The 21,341-nt window shown below is 33.6% G+C and overlaps 1 protein-coding gene across 1 annotated transcript; it reads left to right on the forward strand.

The window, feature by feature from the left end:
- Positions 1-6,943: 6,943 nt before the first annotated feature.
- LOC132638183 (rosmarinate synthase-like) lies at positions 6,944-9,583 on the forward strand. Its single transcript, XM_060355154.1, has 2 exons — positions 6,944-8,038; positions 8,847-9,583. Exons 1-2 carry the CDS (start codon positions 7,556-7,558, stop codon positions 9,474-9,476), a joined length of 1,113 nt encoding a protein of 370 aa, XP_060211137.1. The 5' UTR covers positions 6,944-7,555; the 3' UTR covers positions 9,477-9,583.
- Positions 9,584-21,341: the final 11,758 nt, after the last annotated feature.

The following is a 21,341-nucleotide window of genomic DNA, read 5'->3' on the forward strand; positions in this document are numbered from 1 at the left end:
AATTTTTCATGTAACATTTTACTTCTCTATTACAGCATTCTGCCTAAAACAGCAATGACATCCATTATCGCGGTACACTCTTTGTAAAATTACCTATTTATAACAGTCATACTCAAATAGCGTGTAATAATATTTTGTAAGAAATATATTATGTGACAACAAAAGTGTCGATGCAGAGCCTCAACCTACTGCAACTTGAAGATAGAAGAGTCAATTGTTAAGCACTTAGATAGCCTTCAAGGGAAAGCTATTGAATTTCCTTTTGCTGAAAGTTTGGACAAAATTCTTCGTCAGTTCAAGCATTATATTATCACTAAGAGACTAGAATTTACGAAACAGCCTACAATTGTAGAGTTCTTACGTCAAACTTGAAATATTTAAATTCTCAATTAATTTATAATGCATATCTTCCATAGATTTTAATTCTTTATCTGTGTGGTACAACTAGTTATGGATTTAGTACTAATTTATTAGTCTTTTCAATTTTTGATTTATGAGATATGAAAATCAATTGAGATTTTAAAATTTACAAGTATATTGTTTTTGTTTATAACATAAAAAGTATAAAAATTTAATTGTTTGCGTATTTTTATTTATAGCAGCTAAATGAGATCTAAATATCGAATGCCAGTATATATGCATAACAGCACCTCACTATAGCAGCCATGAAATTTTCGGACAAACACTGTCACTATAGAGAGGTTTGACTGTAAATTGATTGGCTGGCCAAAATGCAAAAATTAATTAATAGAACCAATTGAACAATTTGAACTCCCTTGTCCCAATTTAGTTAAAACTTTCTCTAGACATTCCGATAATCTTAACTTATATCTTATGGTTTTATTTCATTTTATACTTTTTAAAAGACCTTTTGCTGATCATATCTAAGCCCGTTAACCCGTTGGGACCGGCCCGGACCGGCAACCGGTTATAAAACCGGCCGATTTTCGGTCAAAAAATCAGAACCGGCCACCAGTTGCCGATTAACCGATTCTGGTTAAGCGGTTCCAATCTTGGAAATCGGAACCGGCCGGTTCAAACTGCAAAAAAATCCTTTTTTTTGTTTTTTGTATAGTATATGTATATTATAGTATTTCTTAGTATATTGTAGGTATATTTATATATGTTATATAAGTTTATAAGTAAAGTTTATATATTTACTAACTAACAGCATATATGTATATATATATATTAATTTATATGCTTAACTTAAGCTACATATACCTAAAATATACTAAGAATATACTTATAATATAAATATACTTAAGTTATAAAATAGAAATTTACAAATTTAAAAAAAACTTAACTTAAAAATAAATTAACTAACAGAAAAAACTTAACTTATATGTATTATAACTTAAATAAATATATATGTTTAAGTTATATGTATTATAACTTAAGTTATTTATAACTTAATTTTTTTCTAAGTTTATAAATTCCTATTTTATAACTTAAGTATATTTATATTATAAGTATATTCTTAGTATATTTTAGTTATTTTTCAAGTGTATAACTTTCTATTTTTTAATTTAAGTAGATGTATATTATAAGTATATTTTTAGTATATTTTAGGTATATTCCTAACTTAATATAAGTAAATTATGAACACAAGTAAATAGAAGAAAGCTCAATGAGTCATATATTTTATTCATTCACGGATAACATTTATTTGCAAGTTGTAGTTTTTTTTTTAACTTGCAAGTAATACATGAGTTGCAAAAAAGTAGTAGAATAATAAAATCAAAAAGTGTCAATCATTTGGCTAATATCCGCCATATCATTTTCGGTCATTGAGATATCTTCATAGTCTTCCATTTGGTCTCCACTTGCTATTAAATCTTCAATCTCTTCCTCTTCGCCTTCCACCGCTTCTAAATTTTGGTTGCCTCGCTCCGATCTAATCCAATCGCGAATGCAAAGTAGTACTTGCAAGCTAAATCCGGATAATGAGTATTTATGGTCTCCAATTTGTTGTCTTCCTTGGCTAAATGCACTCTCCGAAGCCACGGTTGATATTTGAACCGTAAGAATATCTCGAGCCATTCTTGAAAGTACCGTATGACTTGCCTTGTATCTCTTCCACTATGCTAAGACGTCCAAATCATCTAGTTGGTTGATATCCACATTTGACTGCATCAAATAAAGGTGATATTCATCAAAGTTTGCATTATGAGAAGGAGTTGGACGTGAATGTAAAACTTTTAAATTCGACAAACCCGACAATCCCTTTTTGCTACTTTGAGAAGTACTAGGACGTGGAGCAACGGGTGTAGCACTTTCTTCCAAATTAGAATAATGACTAAAAACTTTTTTAAACTCGGCATCAATCGCGAGCTCGGCTTGTTCTAAAGATGGTTCAACTTCCTCGTCAATTTCTAAATAGTTATAAATTTGACCAACCAATGCTCTAGTATAAGACATTTTAAAATAAGGATTTAAAAGAGAACTCAATATAAATAAAGTTGGGATGAGAAAAAAATACTTCTTCAATTTTGTAGTCATATTAAAAATAGCCGCTTGATAACCAAATTTATCTTTATACTCATGTAAAACTCTAGCTATTTCCGCTAAGTAAGCTAAAATTCCGGTTACCGTGGGATAGAATTGTCTAGAAAAAGCAAGAGATGCATTATAAAAATTTTGTAACGGTTCAATACATTCCTTAACATCTTCCCAATCGGTAATATTTAATCAATCATCACTATCAGTATTAAAATGGTTGTGAACTTATTGTATGGGAATCCTATAATCATATGCTTGTTGTAACATAATGTAAGTGTAGTTCCACGCAGTGTCAACTTCTATTTGAATTTTCCTAGGTCTAAGGCCATTTTGCACACAAGAATTCTTAAAATCTCTCATTTTTTGCCTATTAGCATTACAAAAAAGAAAAGCAACCGCATTTCTAACTTTTTGAATAGAATCTTCAAAATAGTCAAGACCATCTCTAACAATCAAGTTTAAAATGTGACAACTACATCTCACATGAAAAATATTTTTTAGCGGAGGGTTTAATTCCCTTTTTAAAAGACCAACCGCCTTTGTATTATTTGAACTATTATCTAAAGCAATACAAAGTGTTTTTCTATAAATGTTAAAAAAATTCATAATAGTTGACATTGAATCCGCTAAAAATTTTCCGTCATGACGACCTTTCCCTTCGTCATATAAAAAGCTATAATTCTTTTTTGCATCACCCACTTATCATCAATCCAATGACATGTAATAGCAAAAAAATCTAACTTGTTAAGACTAAGACCCAAATCAGCGGTAAGAGAAACACTACAATTTAAAGAATTAAATACATGGCGCAAATAAAATCTATATTTTTTTATAGAAATCTATAATATGTGCTCTACAAGTACTTCTAAGAATACCCTCAAACATTGGATTGTAACAACGTTGAATATAAGTAACAAACTCCAAACCCGAAGGAAAGAAAAATGGTAAACAATCATAAGCTACCATTTTAGCTATTTCTACATGCTCTTTTTTCTTGTCATAGCTAAAAAATTTACCGGTTCATGAGTCTATTGTCATTTGAATACCCCCTACATGTGAACCCGTTTGCTCTCCCCAAATTTCCTTATGTTTACCTCTCATATGACCCGTTAGTGAACCTGTTCCACCATCCTTACTAGTTTGTTGCCTAAAAATAAATTCTTGTTTACATAAATTACATGTAGCTGTTTGTCTTTCCTTATCCTTAGTCATAAATTTCCAAATTCTAGCGGTTGGCCTACGAGTTTTTGGCGGTTTGTCTTGTGTATGTGATTGGGTAGGACCTGTATCTCCTATGGAATTTTTGGGGGCTTGTGTTTCATCATCATCATCATCATTCATCATCAATTTCATTAAAAGTCCGGTATAGTATTGTTGCATTACCTCATGATCTAAAAGTGGATTATTTCCACCAATATCAATACCTAAATTAGGTTTTTCGTTAATAAATGTTTCCTTATTAAACTCACCCCTAACAATACCACTACTACAGGCACCACGTTTGAATCTCTTCGACATTATTAAATAGAATTAATTTAAAACACACTCAAATAAATGACAAGAAAATAAATTGCGTAAATTAAATAGCGGAAAATAAAGATAGAGTTGGAATGAAGGTACCAAATTGCCGGACTAATTTGCACCAAAGTGAAGGCGGCTAGAATTGCAAATCCACCAAAGCTTTGGAGCTACTTCGGATTGTTGCAAAATCACCAACTCCACCAACAATTTTTTTTATAATTGCAAAATTAATAATTGAAAGTAGAAAAAAACTTTATAATATTTAATTGAGAGAAATTTAAAGTGGCTAATTGTTGCAAAGTAGCTATAATTGAGAGAAATTGAGAGAAAGAGAAGAGTGAATTGGTGTGGATTAAAATTGAAAATGGAGATGGGTTTATATAGGAGTGGGGGATGGGTTAAAGTGTAAAAAAAAAAGTTTGGGGGGCCAAAAGGGGAGTTTGGGGCCGTCGGCAATGACCATTTTTGCAAAATGGACCGTTGCCCAATGGTCCAGCCCAGTCAGCCAACAAACAGATTTAAAAAAAAAATTATTTTTGACTGATTAACCGGATTTAACCGGCCGGTTCCGATTTACCGGTCCCAAAAAATGCAAACCGGACTGGTAAAAAATCACCGGTAGACCGTGAACCGGTCCACCGGTTCCGGTTACGGTTCCAGTTTAACAGGTCCGGTTACCGGTTTGAACCGGTCCAACCGGACCGGTTAACAGGCTTAATCATATCTTTCTGCTAGATCAATAGAGTTGTTTCTGAAAAAAAAGAAAAAAATCTACCAAAACGAATTAAAATATCCCTGAATCAATTATTCATGTATGATGCATCCAACAACTTAAACAAGAAACGGGACATAGTTGTAGTTCCATCGGTTATGATATCTGCCACTATAGTTGTCAAGACACATAGTCGGGCCATTTTTTCAGCCCACCTAGACTTTGTCATATTGCGCGGATTGCGCTTCAAACGCACTGGTCTTTAATTTTCGTCCTATGACTTATCTAGTGAAAATATCCAACCTACTTTGCATGACATAATTTCTTTAATATTTTTATCTTCGAAAATGGAACTGTTTCCTCGCTCGGCATAAATTTTGTAGGAATTAAATTTTGTAGCATAAATTTTGTCGTATTTTTCAGTTTTGATCAAGTGTTGAATGTTTTGCCTTGTTCGGCATAATTTTTGTGGATGTTATGATATAGATGCCGAAGTTAAATGTAAACTATGCCATTTTTTATATTATGTTGAGTACTGAAAGTTTTGTCATGTACGGCATAATTTGTGTGTATGTTATGGTACATATTCTGAAGTTAAACATAAATTATGCTTTACGAAATCTAAATTATGCCGCGTCAAAAAATGCTGAAGAATAAAAATTAAAGATCACAAATCTGAGGGCCAAAAATTAAAGATCACCCCAAAATAGAGACATTTGTGCGAATGACATGGGTTCAGTAGTCCACAAACTGACCAGGCCCGGCCCAAATTGATTGAAAAGAAGGAGGACATCTCGAACACCTTGCTAGCGGTGCCTTTCTGACTAGAAACCTGTTTTATCTGTATTTTGTTCTTGTTTTCTGTTTATGAGTGTTTGGATCTCAAAATATCGCCAAAGAGGTTGTTTTGTGTTTTAAAAGTTTCATTTTGCTTTGAAAAATATAACAAATAAAATATATTAGGACAAAGAAAAACAACAATTGTTTCGTGAAACAGAATAATCTGGGTAAAGTGCATGGATACTTGATTTTGATGCCGTCATTTAATTTATGTTTTTTTTTTTTTGCACGTGTACTCATTTTGGAAAACATCAAAACGTTCGAAGTTTCATACAACTGAACTTCAACCTTATGTGGCTAAAGTATAAGGCTGCAGTTCTGTCATTTTTGCCTGACTTCAGTCATTTATGTCCGAAATTCATGCACATATGACTGAAGTTCAAGCAAAAATGATTGAAGTCAGGCAAAAACAGCTAAAAATTACTTTAAGTCTAACCATTTTTGCCTAAACTTCATATAGAAATGGAGAGGATGAAGTAGTAGGGTCATTAAAAATATGTTTAGATTACGTTAATGGATGGGGTTGTGAATGAATTGGGTCTAATTACATGTGTACCAATAAATTGATGTCATATATCGAATTAAAAAGATCATATATTCCACAAACTTCCGTTAAAAAAAGGGAAAAATATTAGGGTTAATAAAATGTTGAGGGATATATTGATCTAGTAGGCTTAAATTTAACCTTAACCTATTTCAATACTTTAGGAGCGTTTTTCTTACCTTTTTTCTTGTATAAGAAAAATTGTCGTTTTTTCAAGGGTAGGTAATCAATCCTCCTCAAATTTATATGGAGGGTATGATTAATATTTTTTTTAAAAAAACTACATCATCTTTTATTCATCAATTGTACATTCAAATTTTTGTTTTTAATTCATGAAAGTAGAAAACACTTGTAACGTGCAAGTTTAAAATTTGAAATACAAACTTGCAAATTGTGATCAACATCATATACAAACGAAAACTAGCAGTTCTAATTCATAATGATATCATCTTTGTTTTCAGCCTCTAATTGTGGGCCCATATATACCAATATTTTTTGTCCATTGGGAGAAGAAAAAGGAAAACATTGCCAGAAGAAGTGTGATATAAGCAAACTCATGAGACGTTTTCATTTTATTTGATGGACAATTAGATGGTATATAAAGTAGTTTAGTTCTGATAACCAAAATCTTATACTAAGAAAATGAACTTTAGTCAGTTTCTAGTACAATCCAATAATGGAAGTTAGGTGCATCAGCAAACCAATTTTTGCTACATTTATGACCAAATTCCTAGACCATATTCTTTTTATGGTCAATTCTTTTAGAGCCAACTTGATTGTAAAAGACATAACTGGAAAGATGTTTGATATGTAAAAGGTTATACTTAAACATAAGGTGTGTCAAAGAGATTTGCATACAAATTAGAGGATAAACTATGTATTAAATCTTTTTTTTTATCCTTTTCTTTTTTTGTTTATTGGGGATGGTTCAGTGGTAGGAGTTGCTACTAAATTGTTGGAGAGAGTTTGCCTATAGGATTTAATTTGGAGTAACATGTTTATCTTGCTCATGTTTAAACGTGCTAAATTATGATCTTTGTCGACTCGATTCTGCAAGTTGAATTCAGAATGATCATTAAATTATTGAGTTAAAATGAGCTAAATAGTCTAACTACAGGTAAAAAAAACACCCAAACATATAAAATAAAATCTGAGCTTTAAGAATTACGTAAACTTGGAAAAACATAAGCTGATAATTTCAATAAATACACTAACTTTCACATTTTGTTCAAAAGCAAAATTAAGAAGGAAGTAGGGTGTGGGTCATGCTAGGTGAATTTACTCGTTATTTGACCTACTTAACACAACATAAAATATTTCTTTACACCATTAATGCAACATATATAACCTATTATAAACAGTTAATTGGTAGCCTTACCTATAAAATGCCTGGTAATATCACTCAATTAGCATGCATACCTTAAATTCTTTTCAACATGGCAAATTGCAATGAAAATGGAGTTGCACATTCTGGCTCCAACTTGCAAATTGAAGCAATCCAATCAGTGATGCCAACGAAGTCAACTGATCCAAGATTAATTCGGCAAGTCCTCATTGGTGAAAATCCTGGCTCAAGCAATTTTCAAAGGCGTTTTCACATGGTCTTTTGCTACAACAAGGCGTCAGAGACAGATTCAGGGTGGATGGTTGCTGGGTGGATTAGGGAGTCACTAGGAAGGACACTTGATGAAAATCCATTACTTGCTGGTAGACTTAGAAGAAAAGGAGAAAATGATACTAATGGAGAGTTTGAAATTGTATCAAATGATTCTGGTGTTAGATTGATTGAAGCTAAAGTGCCAATGAACTTGGCGGATTTTCTTGATCTTAAGGACAAGGAAAATGTAGAAGCTGAGCTTGTCTTTTGGGAGGATATTCATGAACCAAATCCTCAGTATTCACCACTTTTTTATGTCCAGGTTAGTGTCATATCTACTCCCACGTAGGTTTTGGCTCATTTATATATTTTTAGACAATTCTCACCTCATGAGCTAATTAACTTTCCTAGTTGAGTTAGGCCTAAATTCCATTTTCTTATCGTGCAATTAGAGTTAGACTCATCTCAACTCTTGGTTTACCTGATATTGGCCGCCCGTATTATATTATTCACGCTCTAAATGTCTTGTCCTGGTGTGCGAGGGTGTCCGGGTCTCATATCGGTTATGAGTGGATTATTTGTTCTCCTTGTATGAAACTTGGGCAATCCTCACCTCATAAAACAACGTTTGGGGTTGAGTTATGCCAAAAATCCAATTTTTCCGAAGTTTAGAACTAATTAGGATTCATGCTGCAAAAGACCACGAAAGGATTAATTGTTCGATGTTAGGAATTTCTCCATTTTTTATTTGAGTTCAAGAAATGGAGAAACTCCCGGTAGGGAGTGTTATCCTCCTTAACAGGCCCTACGTGAAATAAATTCAAATTAATCGAAACATTAGTCTTCTTCTTCTTATTTTTTTAAAATTGAATCATCTCAAATGGTTAAATAAATAACACACAAGACTACTCGAACTTTTGGGCACCATAAGATCAGTCCTCCACCCCCCCCCCCCCCCCCCCCGCACCCCACACACACACCAAAACCAAAAAAAGGAACGCGGCAAAGTTAGATTAATAGCAAAAACTTCTACTGCCATTTTCGTTGAAAGATTTTTATGGTCTTAATGGGTTTTTGAGGTTTTTATTCAAAGGATAATAATATACTTGATGAATGATTTTTTTTTTCAGGTGACAAATTTCAATTGCGGAAGATACTCAATTGGGATAAGCTGCAGCCTTTTCTTAGCAGATCCCTATGGCATGACTAGTTTCTTGAATAGGTGGTCCAAAATTCACATCAACATGGTATCAGAAGCAGATATGCCCAAAATTCCGACATTTTTCTTACCAAATCTTAGGAAAACAGGTTGTTCGCCAACTTTACCCTCGAGTTCGAACACATGTACTAACCAAGTTAAGGAAACGTTAATCTTTAAATTACCCTCGAAGTTCTTGAATTTAAGAGATGATATCCACAAGAATCTTGCAGAAAAATGTGTTGAAGAAGCAGAAGATAAACTTGGTAAGAAATTGTCTTCAAAATTCTGTTTGTTTGTTAGAGAAAACTCACAGGATATTAAGGCGGAAACATTTTCTAGAGAAGGGATTGTGCCGTTTGGTAATATTGATACTGAATTAGTTTCAGCTAATTGGGTTGGTTTGAAATTAGCTGATAGCATAAGGTTTAGTGAAGAAAATAAGGCTGTCCACTTTTCATGTTGGATTGTTAATTCAGGCAATGAAGATCTTGTGTTGATTACTCCATCTGATATTGGTGACGAAGGTGGTTCTGGAAAGAATGTTATAGTTATAGTTTAGATATTAATCTTTCCATCGAGAGCATGTTTACTCTGGACTATTCAGCACGAATCCAAATTAGTCGAGCCCCGCAAATTTCTATCAAAAAATTGTATGGTTGCTTCCCCCCCCCCCCCCCCCCCCCCCTTCTTTTCAAGGGATTCGGGTGGACATTGGGTTTTCATTGATGTTGTCCCAAGATATGATTATATGTTACTGTGTGATTTATCATGAACTGTATTTTGATCCAATTTATTCGAAAAGAATACAAATTATTGTTGGGAATTCCGAACTATAGCTTCTGTGTAATGGAGTAGTGTAAAATTGTTAAAGTTTCATGTTTACAAATATTGCACTTCAAATGGGATAAAGATGATAATAATTCTTTAATATGCTATAAATTATGATATGATGAGGCTGCATATATAGGATTTCTAGAGAAGCTTTCAGCTGAAACTGAAAGAACAATAAACAGGAAATCAAGTTAACTAGTTGAAAGTTTTTATGCATGCTGATGAGAACTGACAACTCAAATTAGTCTGAAAGACTATTTAACGTAAGAAAGTCATGGAATGCATAAACCCCTTCCGAGACAGAATTGAGGTTCTTATGTTAGTAATTGCAAATGAGCAAATAGGGACGATAACTAGAGTAAAGAAGTAACGAGGTCAACACAACTTTAGATAATTACATTGACTTCTCTCATTTTTTTTTTTTGGTTGGTGTTGTTGTAAAAAGTGAATAAAAGATTATCTTCTCATTTATCTTCTCATCTCACGATCCAATATATTAAATTAAATATGTGTATAGTCTTTTCAATCTTATGGTCTTAAATTTATCACGTAAAATGTTGAAATTAAAAAATTTACTAAATATAAAAAGAGACACTCTTTTGAGGACAAATCAAAAAAAAAAGTAAGACGCTTAAATTGGGATGAACGGAGTAATAGAAATTGAACAAGCACGTAAAGCTAATTGCTAGATGATGGATACCTCTGATGTTTTGGAAGTTCAAATTGTAAAGGTCAAAAAGTTAGAGCAGTCGGAAATTTCATGTGTCTTTCAACTCACTAAAAATATTCAGTGATTGTTGATTTCTTTTTTCTGGGTTCAATGATTGTTGATTGTTTTTCTAATTTTATGTTTAGTCGTCGAGTGGTCTTAGACTTTTCAATAATTCCTCTCTCAGAAAAGACAATGGCATTTAATATATTTTATTCATCAGAAATGTGTTAAACGAAACGATCGAGTGAAGCATGACATCAACCAAACTTCATTAAACATAAAGACATTTGGTATAAATTTTGATATAATTAAGTAAAACGTATCATATTTAGAAATCTTTTTGGTAAAACGTATCATATTTAGAAATCTTTTTTGTTGAGCCTTAAAACACACTGGAACATTCACACACCAAATAAGTTTTTACAAACTTTGTCGATTCTTTGTTGAGAAATATGTTCATTAGCATATCCACATTAAGAGCCTGTTTGGATGACTTATGCCTATAAGCTGCAAATAGCTTATAAGCTAAAAAAAAAATAAGTTGGATAGTCTAACTTATTTTTTTTGGCTTATAAGCTGAAAACAGCTTATAAGCTACTTTAGATAAGCTAAGTCAAATAGGCCCAATTATTTTTTTTAGCTTATTTTAAGCACAAAATGACTTTAAGCTGGCTAGCCAAAAACTCAAAAAAGCTGAAAACAGCTTATAAGCAACTTATAAGTCAATCCAAACGGGCTCTAAATCTATTTTCCAATGAATTCAAATTAAGTTGGTTGCTGACCTTGTGCACTCTTTACTATTCAGGGCAATTTGCAGGATTGGCCTTCGCTTGGGTGGTCTTTAATTTTTTCCTCTCACATTGGTGGTCTTTAATTTTTGCCCTTCGCTAAAAATTTCTTAGTTTCGGGTTCGAACCCCAGCTCAGTCAAAATTTTTAAAAAAATTCGCAAGTTAGAGTTTGGATTCGCATGTCAGAATTTTACCTTCAAACTCTACCTTACATGGGTAGAATTTTGCCTTCAAAACCTGCCTTACATGGGCAGAATTTTGCAAAATTCTGAAATTCTGCCTTACATGGACAAAATTTTGCAATTTTGAGGCAAAATTCTGCCTGGAGGCAGAGTTTTGAATTCCTTTTTTTTTTTTTTTTTTTTTACTGAGCTGAAATTCGAACCCAGTACCTCAGAGTATTAGACGAAGGACAAAAATTAAAGACCACCAATTTGAAGGACAAAATTAAAGACCTAAATGAAGAGCAATCCACGCAAAAAAAGATTTCACGCTCATCCCACCAATGCCTTGTCTTTCTATATGGCCCATTTAACACATGGAAATTTAACCTACCCCGGCCCGGCCCAGACTTTATATAATCACAACCTACCGTAACAAGCGAGTTGGTGGTCGCATCCTCTCCTTGCAGCGTTGCATGTGGCATTGCATTTCAGGGATTTCTGTCTTTGTCTCTGTTCTAGTGCTCTTTCTGGTACTTGCAACTCCCAAAACCTATAAACATGAGAAATGAGAGGGAAAAAAAATACAGAGAAATCTTCTTAAAAACTCCTAAAAAGTATAAGGAGTGAATGTAAATAGTCCAAAATCACTACTTATCAACTATTACTAAGTGACGAAGTTAATTCTAAGTTTTCCTTCTCTTTATTATAGAGGCTTTTAAATATTAGAAAAGTCTTAAAAAGTAATTACAAGCAAAAGTAAATTAATGGACTTGCAATTGGTAGTCGCTGTAACGGGATAGTGTTTAATATCCATTAATGCTTCAACATTGAGAAGGTATTTCCTCCGGTTCAAAATAAGTATCCACTTTTGTATTTAGCAAATCCATTAAGAAAATATTAACCCTTAAAAGAAAATTGATATTTTGACTAAACTACCCTTAATTAAAATTTGCATATTATAACTATTAACTTGACACATTGAGTTTTGGTCATTTAAACACTTAAAAAGGTAAATCTGTGAAAATAAAATTAATTCCTTCTTGATTGAATAAGTGGACATTTATTTTAAACTAAATAAAAATGCCAAGTGAACACTTATATCAGAGGAAATATCATATAGATCTAAAATGGGGGAAAATATTAGTTCGGTTCTGGTTGGTTCCACACTGTAGGAAGTAACGCAACGTTGACTATCACTAAGGTATTTTATTTGCATTTCTGTAACGGGGCTGTTTACGCATTGAACATGTGATCCTCAGACATTGAAGGAGCTTTTCTACGGATGGCCCTTACATAGTGAACCAAAATTTGAATGCTCGTTGGTGTCGTATCACAATGATGTAAATATAATTGGGACTACCAACATTTTCAGATTAAGGCTTGATCTGCTATATATCCTTTAATGTACTATTTCAGAAATCTACAATAGATATAAGATGGAAGCCAAATAACTGTTATATATATATATATATATGAAAAACCATGCAAATGATCGGTAGATGAGATGAATCCTTATAAACAACGATATATTCACAGGTAAAAAAGTCTTTGGTGAACCGAACCACGCTAACATGGAGTTAAAAGTAAAAGAAGGATCAATATACTAATTACTACCTCCAGTCTAATTATTTACTGTATCTTCTAAGGTTGACATCTTAAAAACGAAATTTAATAGTACCAATAATCAGACTATTTGTTCAGAATACACTTTATCCATCCGTTAAACCGTCTCCCTTAAATGAAGACCTTAATTGACACTTCACAAATTGCAACAAGGATAGAGGTAAAGAAAATAATAAACGACTTCTTATTTTTCTAAAGGTATTGAAACAAATTCAATCATTTTTTATTTTTATTTTTTTGTATCTTATTTACTTTTTGTTGTTCGATATTTTCTTTTCTTCGAGTTAAATCTCTTCTGGGGTTTTGCGGAAAATGAAGGTTTCACAGTTCTTGAGTTCATTTGGTAGAAAAAACGTTTTTTTTCCACCTGTATTCATCATCTGTCATGACCCATTTCGCCTAGGCCGTGCGGGCACTTACCTTTCCACCTCGGTAAGCGAACCCTTATCCCAACAATGAACCAATACATAATTTGAAGAAAGTTAAGTAGCGGAAATAAACAAATACTTAATTCTCTCTCTCTGTCTCTCTCTCTCTCTCTCTCTCTCTCTATATATATATATATATATATATATATACAGTAAATACCCCCAGGGTCTAGTCTGAATAATACAAGAGCATCTAAGGAGAATAGTATAATAATATGAAATATTAATACATAATGTCTATGTCTCTGAAATGAAAGTAAGACATAAGATAGGAAGTCTTCAAGGTTAGCGGACGCCAAGCTCACCCTGAAAACTCGAGAGAAAGCCGAAGAGTCGATTAGCGACGGGTCACAGAAGTAGATCCGACCTGATACTTTATATTCATAAAGAATGCAGCAAGTGCAGGTCAGTACAAACAACAGTACTGGTAGGCATCATCGGCCGACTAAGTATAGTTAACACAATTTAGAAGATAAAGCAGATAAGCAAGGAAACTAGCAAGTATAAGACAATATGATCACAACCAAGTATCCGTCATCGCCTATGTAAAGCATCTAACCCAAATACGTCAAGTTCGAATATATCCGATCCAATCCAATCATCACAATCCAATCACCAAACATCTCAATCAAGTCATAATGCAATGCAGTTCAATGATGGAATGAGTGAAATGAAATGCCATGCAAATGAGGTGTACACATCTACTCCGGATGTAAATATTGACGTCTCGGTAGCACAACCCAGCGTGACTCGTGAAGTCTAAGTGTCACCCGTCCCGGATCTTTGCCCAACAGACAGACGGGACCCTGGCTAATTGTTCACATGGGGAGTCTCACTGGCACCACCCTGGGAGACCCGCGGAGTCCATGCACTAAAAACGATTCCGGGATATTACCGGAATCGGCCATGCAATAACGATGCCGGAATAGATCATCGGACATCGGCCATCACTCAAGTAAAAAAGTCTGTCAAATATCAGTCTCACACAATCAACGATTCCGGAATTGAACCTCGGACATCGGCCTTCTCACAATCACTCAAGTAATTTTTTTTATCAAATATCAGTTTCATACAATCAACGATTCCAGAATTGATCTTCGGACATCGACTTTTTCACAATTACTCAAGTAAAGAGTTTATCAAAACATTAATTTACTCAATCAACGATACAGGATCATCACCGGGTATCAGCCATACATCATGAATGTGTGAGAATGCCAACAATATATCACAAGTACTAACGATGGGGTACGCTAATAATGTATCATATCACAATACCAATAGCGGTATGCCAACAATATATCAAAATCACAAGTACCACAGTGAGTACGCCAAAAACATTTCCAAGTACAATTACCAACAGCGGGTATGTCTATTCTATCTCAGTCAAAAGATAAGATAGATTCCAATATCTACTAACTACTCATGGCATTAACCATCACAATAGGACAATCAAAGCACACATAACGGGGTGGCTAGTCCCAACACGCAACATGGCCCAACCTAAGGCAATATCCAACCCGACTTCATACCCAAAGTTTCACATGCTATCTTCGACATTATAATCTAAATATGTGTTTCGCTATACGAAATCTCACTAAAGGTAAGCCATAACCTACCTGGACTGCCGAACCGCAACACCAACAACTCACTCTTTTGCTTTTCCCTTCCGCTAAACGTCGGAGACAAAGTAGTCTAAGAATAATCGAATTATATATTAGAAATCATGAAGAATGATACTAATATTGCTACTATTTCAATTTGGTCCATTTTAACCCTAGAAACTAGGGAAACGGGCCCACAAGGGCAAAATGAAAAATTTGCGGGCAAAATACCAAATTGAGTACTAGGCAATCATAATCCAACCATTAATTGTTGATTTATCTCAATAATTAGCCTAAATTCTGATTTCAAGCAAAACCCCCAAATTGGGTATAAACCCTAAGTCTTCAATTCCAAAATTCAATGTTAAAAGTGGAAGATATATGATTAATGAGCCTAGATTAGTCAATATCTAACAAAAACATCACCAACTTATTCATTAATAATCCTAGGAACAATGTTCTTCCAAACCCTTTTTCAACTCTTATCGCCATGGGTTTATTAAGGGAAAAGGGGGAATCTAACATGATTATGGTTCAAAGGAAGAATGAAGAAATGAGTAGGAATTACCTCCAAGATTTTCCTCCAAATATCCTTAAGAGCAGTTTCTTCAAGCTCAAATATCGAAATGCGGCAAAACGAGGCCTAGGGCTTTTTAACACTTCATTAATATTATTAACTGCCCGTCACCCGCTGTAGCGGTACTTGGACCGCCTCGGCGACCACCTGACTGCTTCAGCGATCAAGCCTAAATGGCTCGGACCACTTCAGCGGCAGGGCTACCGCCCCAGCGGTGCCGCTGGTGCGGTGCTGGTGCCGCCAAAATGGGCACCAGACACCAGAAACTTAGCCCAATTTCTCCTTTCGATCCGTTTTTCCGACTAATTCCCGAGGCCTTCTACTCACATAATAGACACATAGTCCCACATAAAAACACGCTACAAACGCACCTGTGGCCTTGGAATTCCTAACGGAGGGTTCGTTGACCGAGTCAACCCCATATGCCTTAATTCCAATTTCCCATCCCAATTCTCGAAATGCATCATAGTGCATTGGGAACCGAACTAAACACACACAAAAGTTCTAAACAATCATCCGGACCTCTCAAAATCGACGGAATTTCGAAAAAGGTTCGTTTGCCCAAAAGTGAACTTTGGGTCAATCATTTTTCACTTTAAGCCTATATTTTCACAAAAGTTGCCCGAATTCGGTCTAGACACCTCGGGAAGCGTGTCAATGGTTTCCTCGGGTCAAAAGTGAGCTAATCGATGCTCGGGAGTGGGCGAAAACGTCGAAGAGACTATAACGACCAAACGGATTGTTACATCATCGCAATTTAGACTTCATTGAATTAACTTCCAAATATATTGATTTTAGTATTTCATATTTACCACTCCCTTTGTCCAAAAAAGAATGTCATTTTTTTATATTTAGAAACAATTTAAATTTATATCTATATATAATTGCAGGATATATGCCCGGTGATGGGGCATGTCTCAAAAGCTTAGAAAGACATTTATCTTTTTGGTCATTTTTTTGCCTTTGACTCTATTTATTTATTTATTTTTATTTTTATTTGCTATTAAATATTAAATTTGCATCCTTTTGGAAAGAATGAAATGTTGCGTTAACTTACGTAATTGCCGAACGGTCACAACTCTTTGAATAATTATGATAATTAGAGTTTTAAAGGTGCAGTAACCATCACTTTCGGGGACTAAATAGAACGATCAGTACTTATGTTTTCATCCCAAACATCAAATTTGTTTACTTCTTAGTTTGGACTTTCTTTGCCACGTGAATTCTTTCCCACCTATGGAGTGCGTCGTTATGACATACGGTAAAATTCCTCCACATTTACAGTTTATGTTGTACAATTTTCAGTCGTTGTTTTTGTATATTACTTGATTCAAAAATTATTCATAAGATACTGAGGTTGTTTCACAAAGTTAACCACATTTATCTTTGAATAATTTGGAATATTTAGAGTGTTCAACTTGAATTTTGGGTACCAATGGTAAATGCACAAAAACCCTTTCTATTTTTAGTCTTAGTTTAACGGTGTGGCGTTCATTTTCATGTTGCAATCATTTCATGTTGTAGGCTTTGTCGAAACATAATTTAGAATTCAGTATATTAACGAGTAACTTTCTCTTGCAAACTGATCAAGTATTTTTTGAATTCAGTTTATGAACGAGTAACTTTTTTTACAAATAGAAAAGTATTTCGCGAAAATCGTAGACAACGAAGAGGCTAGAGGTTTTTACAAACTAAGGCCATGCATCTTAAATGTTGTGCCAAGAAATGCAAACATTCAATTAGCCATTTAAAAGGTAATTAACGAGGGGTGTGAGTGTGTGGGGGTGTGTGTACATATGCGTTGAAAGTTTGTAGATGTTAGTTGATTTGTAATGTGATAATTTAAGAAATAACATGTTACAGTAGGCTATATGATAATTTATACAGCAATTTGTTTTACATTATATGATCATATAACTTAAATTTGATTTTTAAAGCAGAATACATCACTCATTACATTAATAACTTTAATAATATTCTGCTTTAGAGCAAGGAAATAATTTACTAAGAATTGTTTGAATTATTAGTTCTTTTTAAGTGCTACGTTCCGGTGATTATTCAGAAGAGATAAGTTAATAAACATCATTTTCAGCCACCAGCTGTATTGCAGTTTATTTGGTAATTTTGAGGTAGTTTAGATTTTTGTTTGTGTTAATAGAATAGGATTGAAAACTCATATTTGAAAATCAACGTTTGGCTATGAGAATTTTTCACCTTTTCCTATAATTTTTTTTTTCACTTCATTTGCAAATCAACGTTTGGTCATGAAAATGCTAAATACAATTTGAAGTTGAATTTGGAAAACACTTAAAATCATGTTTTCAATTTTTTCTTCACTTTTTTCACTTTCAATACATTCAAACAACAAAAAATTCTTTCCTGTCTTGACTTTTTTTCCCCACTTATTTCACTTTCAAAACATTCAAACAACCAAATGTTCTTTACAAAAATTATAACCAAACATAACACCATCTCAACTCCAACTCCAACTCCAAAATTTCAAATAAAGTGAAAATCTTTGATTTTCATGGCCAAATGCCAGCTTAGAATGGATTCAATGTAAGAATTTAGAAGAAAACTCATATCCCTTATTTTAGAAGGGATTCAATATAAGAATTTAGAAGAGTGCATAGTCTCATCGTAATCTGAGAAAGAATAAAATTGTTATTAGATGGTAATTAGTTTTCATATTAGGTTTTAGGCTAAATTAATTTTTGTTTCTTCTCTTCTAAGTTTAATTTGTTAACTAATGCTTTTATAATTTTGAAATGTTCTATATGTACAATTAGTGAAGAGCATGATGACCAACTGTTAGGCAATAATCATCTTTTTTACTTTTAGAATTTTAACGATAGGTATCATTTTTTGTTGATGTTCTTTATTTAAGATTATTATCAACTGACATTTTATAATTGTCAAATGTTATGTGGATACTTACAAATATAATTGTCAGATGTTATGTAGATACTTATAAAGAATTGCATTTGTTTCAAGTAAGAATTTTATGTTTATTTATTCAAAATAGATCTTTTATATTTCATAAAATTTGATTCAAAGTCTCAAATACAAGAAGAGCATCTAATCTACACAGCCACCTTTTAGGAAAGGTTCTGTTTCAATTAGGCCTCTAAGTTACAATAAGATCACCTAATCTACACTACCACCTTCTAGGAAGGGTTCTGTTTTAACTAGGCATCTAAGTAGTTAATTATAAATTATCACACTAAAACTTATACGGATCTATGTACATTTTTTTCTAAATATTGTATTGCTTCCGCTGCATCCAATTTTGGAATTGACACTGCTGCTTGACGGTCCATAAGTTCCATGCCATCATCATTGTTAATGTCGATTGTCTCTTCATGTTCTTCTTCTTCTTCTTCTTCTTCTTCTTGACGGATTAAATTTGGTAGCCCACAACTTCTTCTTTCTGCGTTGATTCAATCCCTAAATAAGACAGAAATCTCCAAGCTATCTTGTGCTAATGAATGGCTGTGGTCTCCGAGTTGAAATCTTGCCGGGCTAAAAGCTACCTCTGGAGCTACTAATGATGATTGAATAGTTAGGATTGTAGACACGTGATTTTTGACCCTCGCCGGAGTGTTTCACCTTTTAATATCTAAATTTTCCTTTAAATATGGTCTGGACATTTTATTTGGTTTTATTTTGTTTAGTAGGTCTTATTTGAATATTCGAAAATGACAAAAATAGAGTCACATTTTAGGATATATGTTTAGTTTCATTTTTTTTATTAGTACAAAAAGAAAGGAAATATCCGAAAATATGTTATCTATTTTTAGTTTAATTTCCAAGTTAAAAGTTTTAATAAATAAATATAGAGTAAGTACATATTTTAATCTTGCTATTTTAATTTAGTAGTAGTATATTTTATATTCTCACTTGTTAATTATATGTCATTTCATCACTCAATTTTAATACCGCATCTACACACATATATCACATGCAACCTTTTATGTATTTTTTTCTTCAAATAACAACAAAACAATAAAAAAAAATGCTTTTTTTCATTTAAAAAAAGAAAGAAGAGAAAACTCATCTGCGCCACTTTTCAAGGTCCATTATCCAAAGCCTTTTTCATGTACCTATGCACAATATATATATAAAGACTATGAACTAAACTTAGACTAGAGACTTACCCACACATTCATAGAGTAGCCGCAACTCTCAGGTGATTAGCACTATTTCATACAAATTTCCTAGAGGAGACCACATACACTAATCTGCTGCTTCATTCCAAAAACATAACGAGCAGCTCCTTCTTCACCATGCCTTGAATACACGAAAATGCCATGAGAATTTTGGCATACTACAGTAGAGTCGAGTTCACGCCTAAACCCATAAACAAAGGTCGAGTTCTCGGTTCGTGGCTCCGGCGCCTCGGTTTCAAGCTCTCTGTCCGCGGCTTAAGAACTAAGAAGGGAAAAATTGCGGATTTCGTATTTTGACATAAAGGTCCAATCTTTACCTTGTTCTTGAATAATACATGAAGTTCCACGCTAAGTTATGCAATCAATTGATGTTTGATCAAATTACTTTTATTTTAAATAGTGAATATGATTATCATGTTTAGCTTGGGTAGCATGATGAAGTTGACTGCTAAGTGCTAAGCATGGATCCCTTATTTGGCATAATGTTATCATTATTTCTGAAAGTGATTTGTTCATTTCTTGTCGCTGATGAGCATTTAATGTTGTAACAACGTGGATAGTAACAATTTTTAACCAACTGCATGTTTATATGTTTAGGTGATTTTGATCTTAATATGATGTCTTTTCATTAGGGTGTAGTCATTGCTTGAGTTCATTTTAGCCATGATTTAGTTCTTAATATGCTGTGAAGTTTCAGTTGAATTAGAATCTGCCACGTGTAGTCAATGAAATTGAAAATTGGCTTAAAATAAGCGTTGGACTAACTTACAATTGTTTTTAAATTGGACGCTACGGGGATATTACATTAAATTTCGGGCCTAGGCTAATATTAAGGCCTAGTTAATTATTAATTGTGAGCGAGCGATATGGGGTGCGGATTTATTTCAAACCCCGTTCTAAAATTAAAACAAAGGCGTGGTAAAAACATTTGGGAGCAAGATGGGTTGCGAATAACTTCAAGACCCGTTGTTAAGAGAAATATTCAAAAGAGAGTTTGTTGGGTTACGACCCAAATCAAAAGAATTAAGAAGTTAATTAATTAATTTAAGTGATAATTGATGATGAAGTCGGAAAGCGCTGCTACCGACGAATCATTTCAAATAAAATTTACTTACCATATTCGAAGCCGAATTATTTGGGATGGATAGACTTTAAGTACGCTAGATGCTTATTTAGGCACAGAAAGTGGGAACGTCCATAAATGCCTCAAAAGGCGCGAGAGACACAAATCGAAATTTGCGGTAAGACTGGAAAGCGCTGCTACCAGTACGCCATACATTAATAAGATAAAATAATTATTAAAAGCGAATAAAAGGTGGGCCATAGGTATTTCAAGGCTCAAATGCATAATCTTTATCCAAAAATTTAGTTAAGCTGATTATTAGTCGATAAAGCGACCGTCCTAGAACCAAGGGACTCGAGGAATGCCTAATACCTTCTTTCCGGTCAACAGAATTCCTTACCCAGTCTTTTGTTTTCGCAGACCAATAAAAAGAGTCATTTTCTTTTTATTAGGGATTCATAAG

This window comes from Lycium barbarum, chromosome 4 (genome assembly GCF_019175385.1).
Source record: "Lycium barbarum isolate Lr01 chromosome 4, ASM1917538v2, whole genome shotgun sequence".
Taxonomy (NCBI): domain Eukaryota; kingdom Viridiplantae; phylum Streptophyta; class Magnoliopsida; order Solanales; family Solanaceae; genus Lycium; species Lycium barbarum.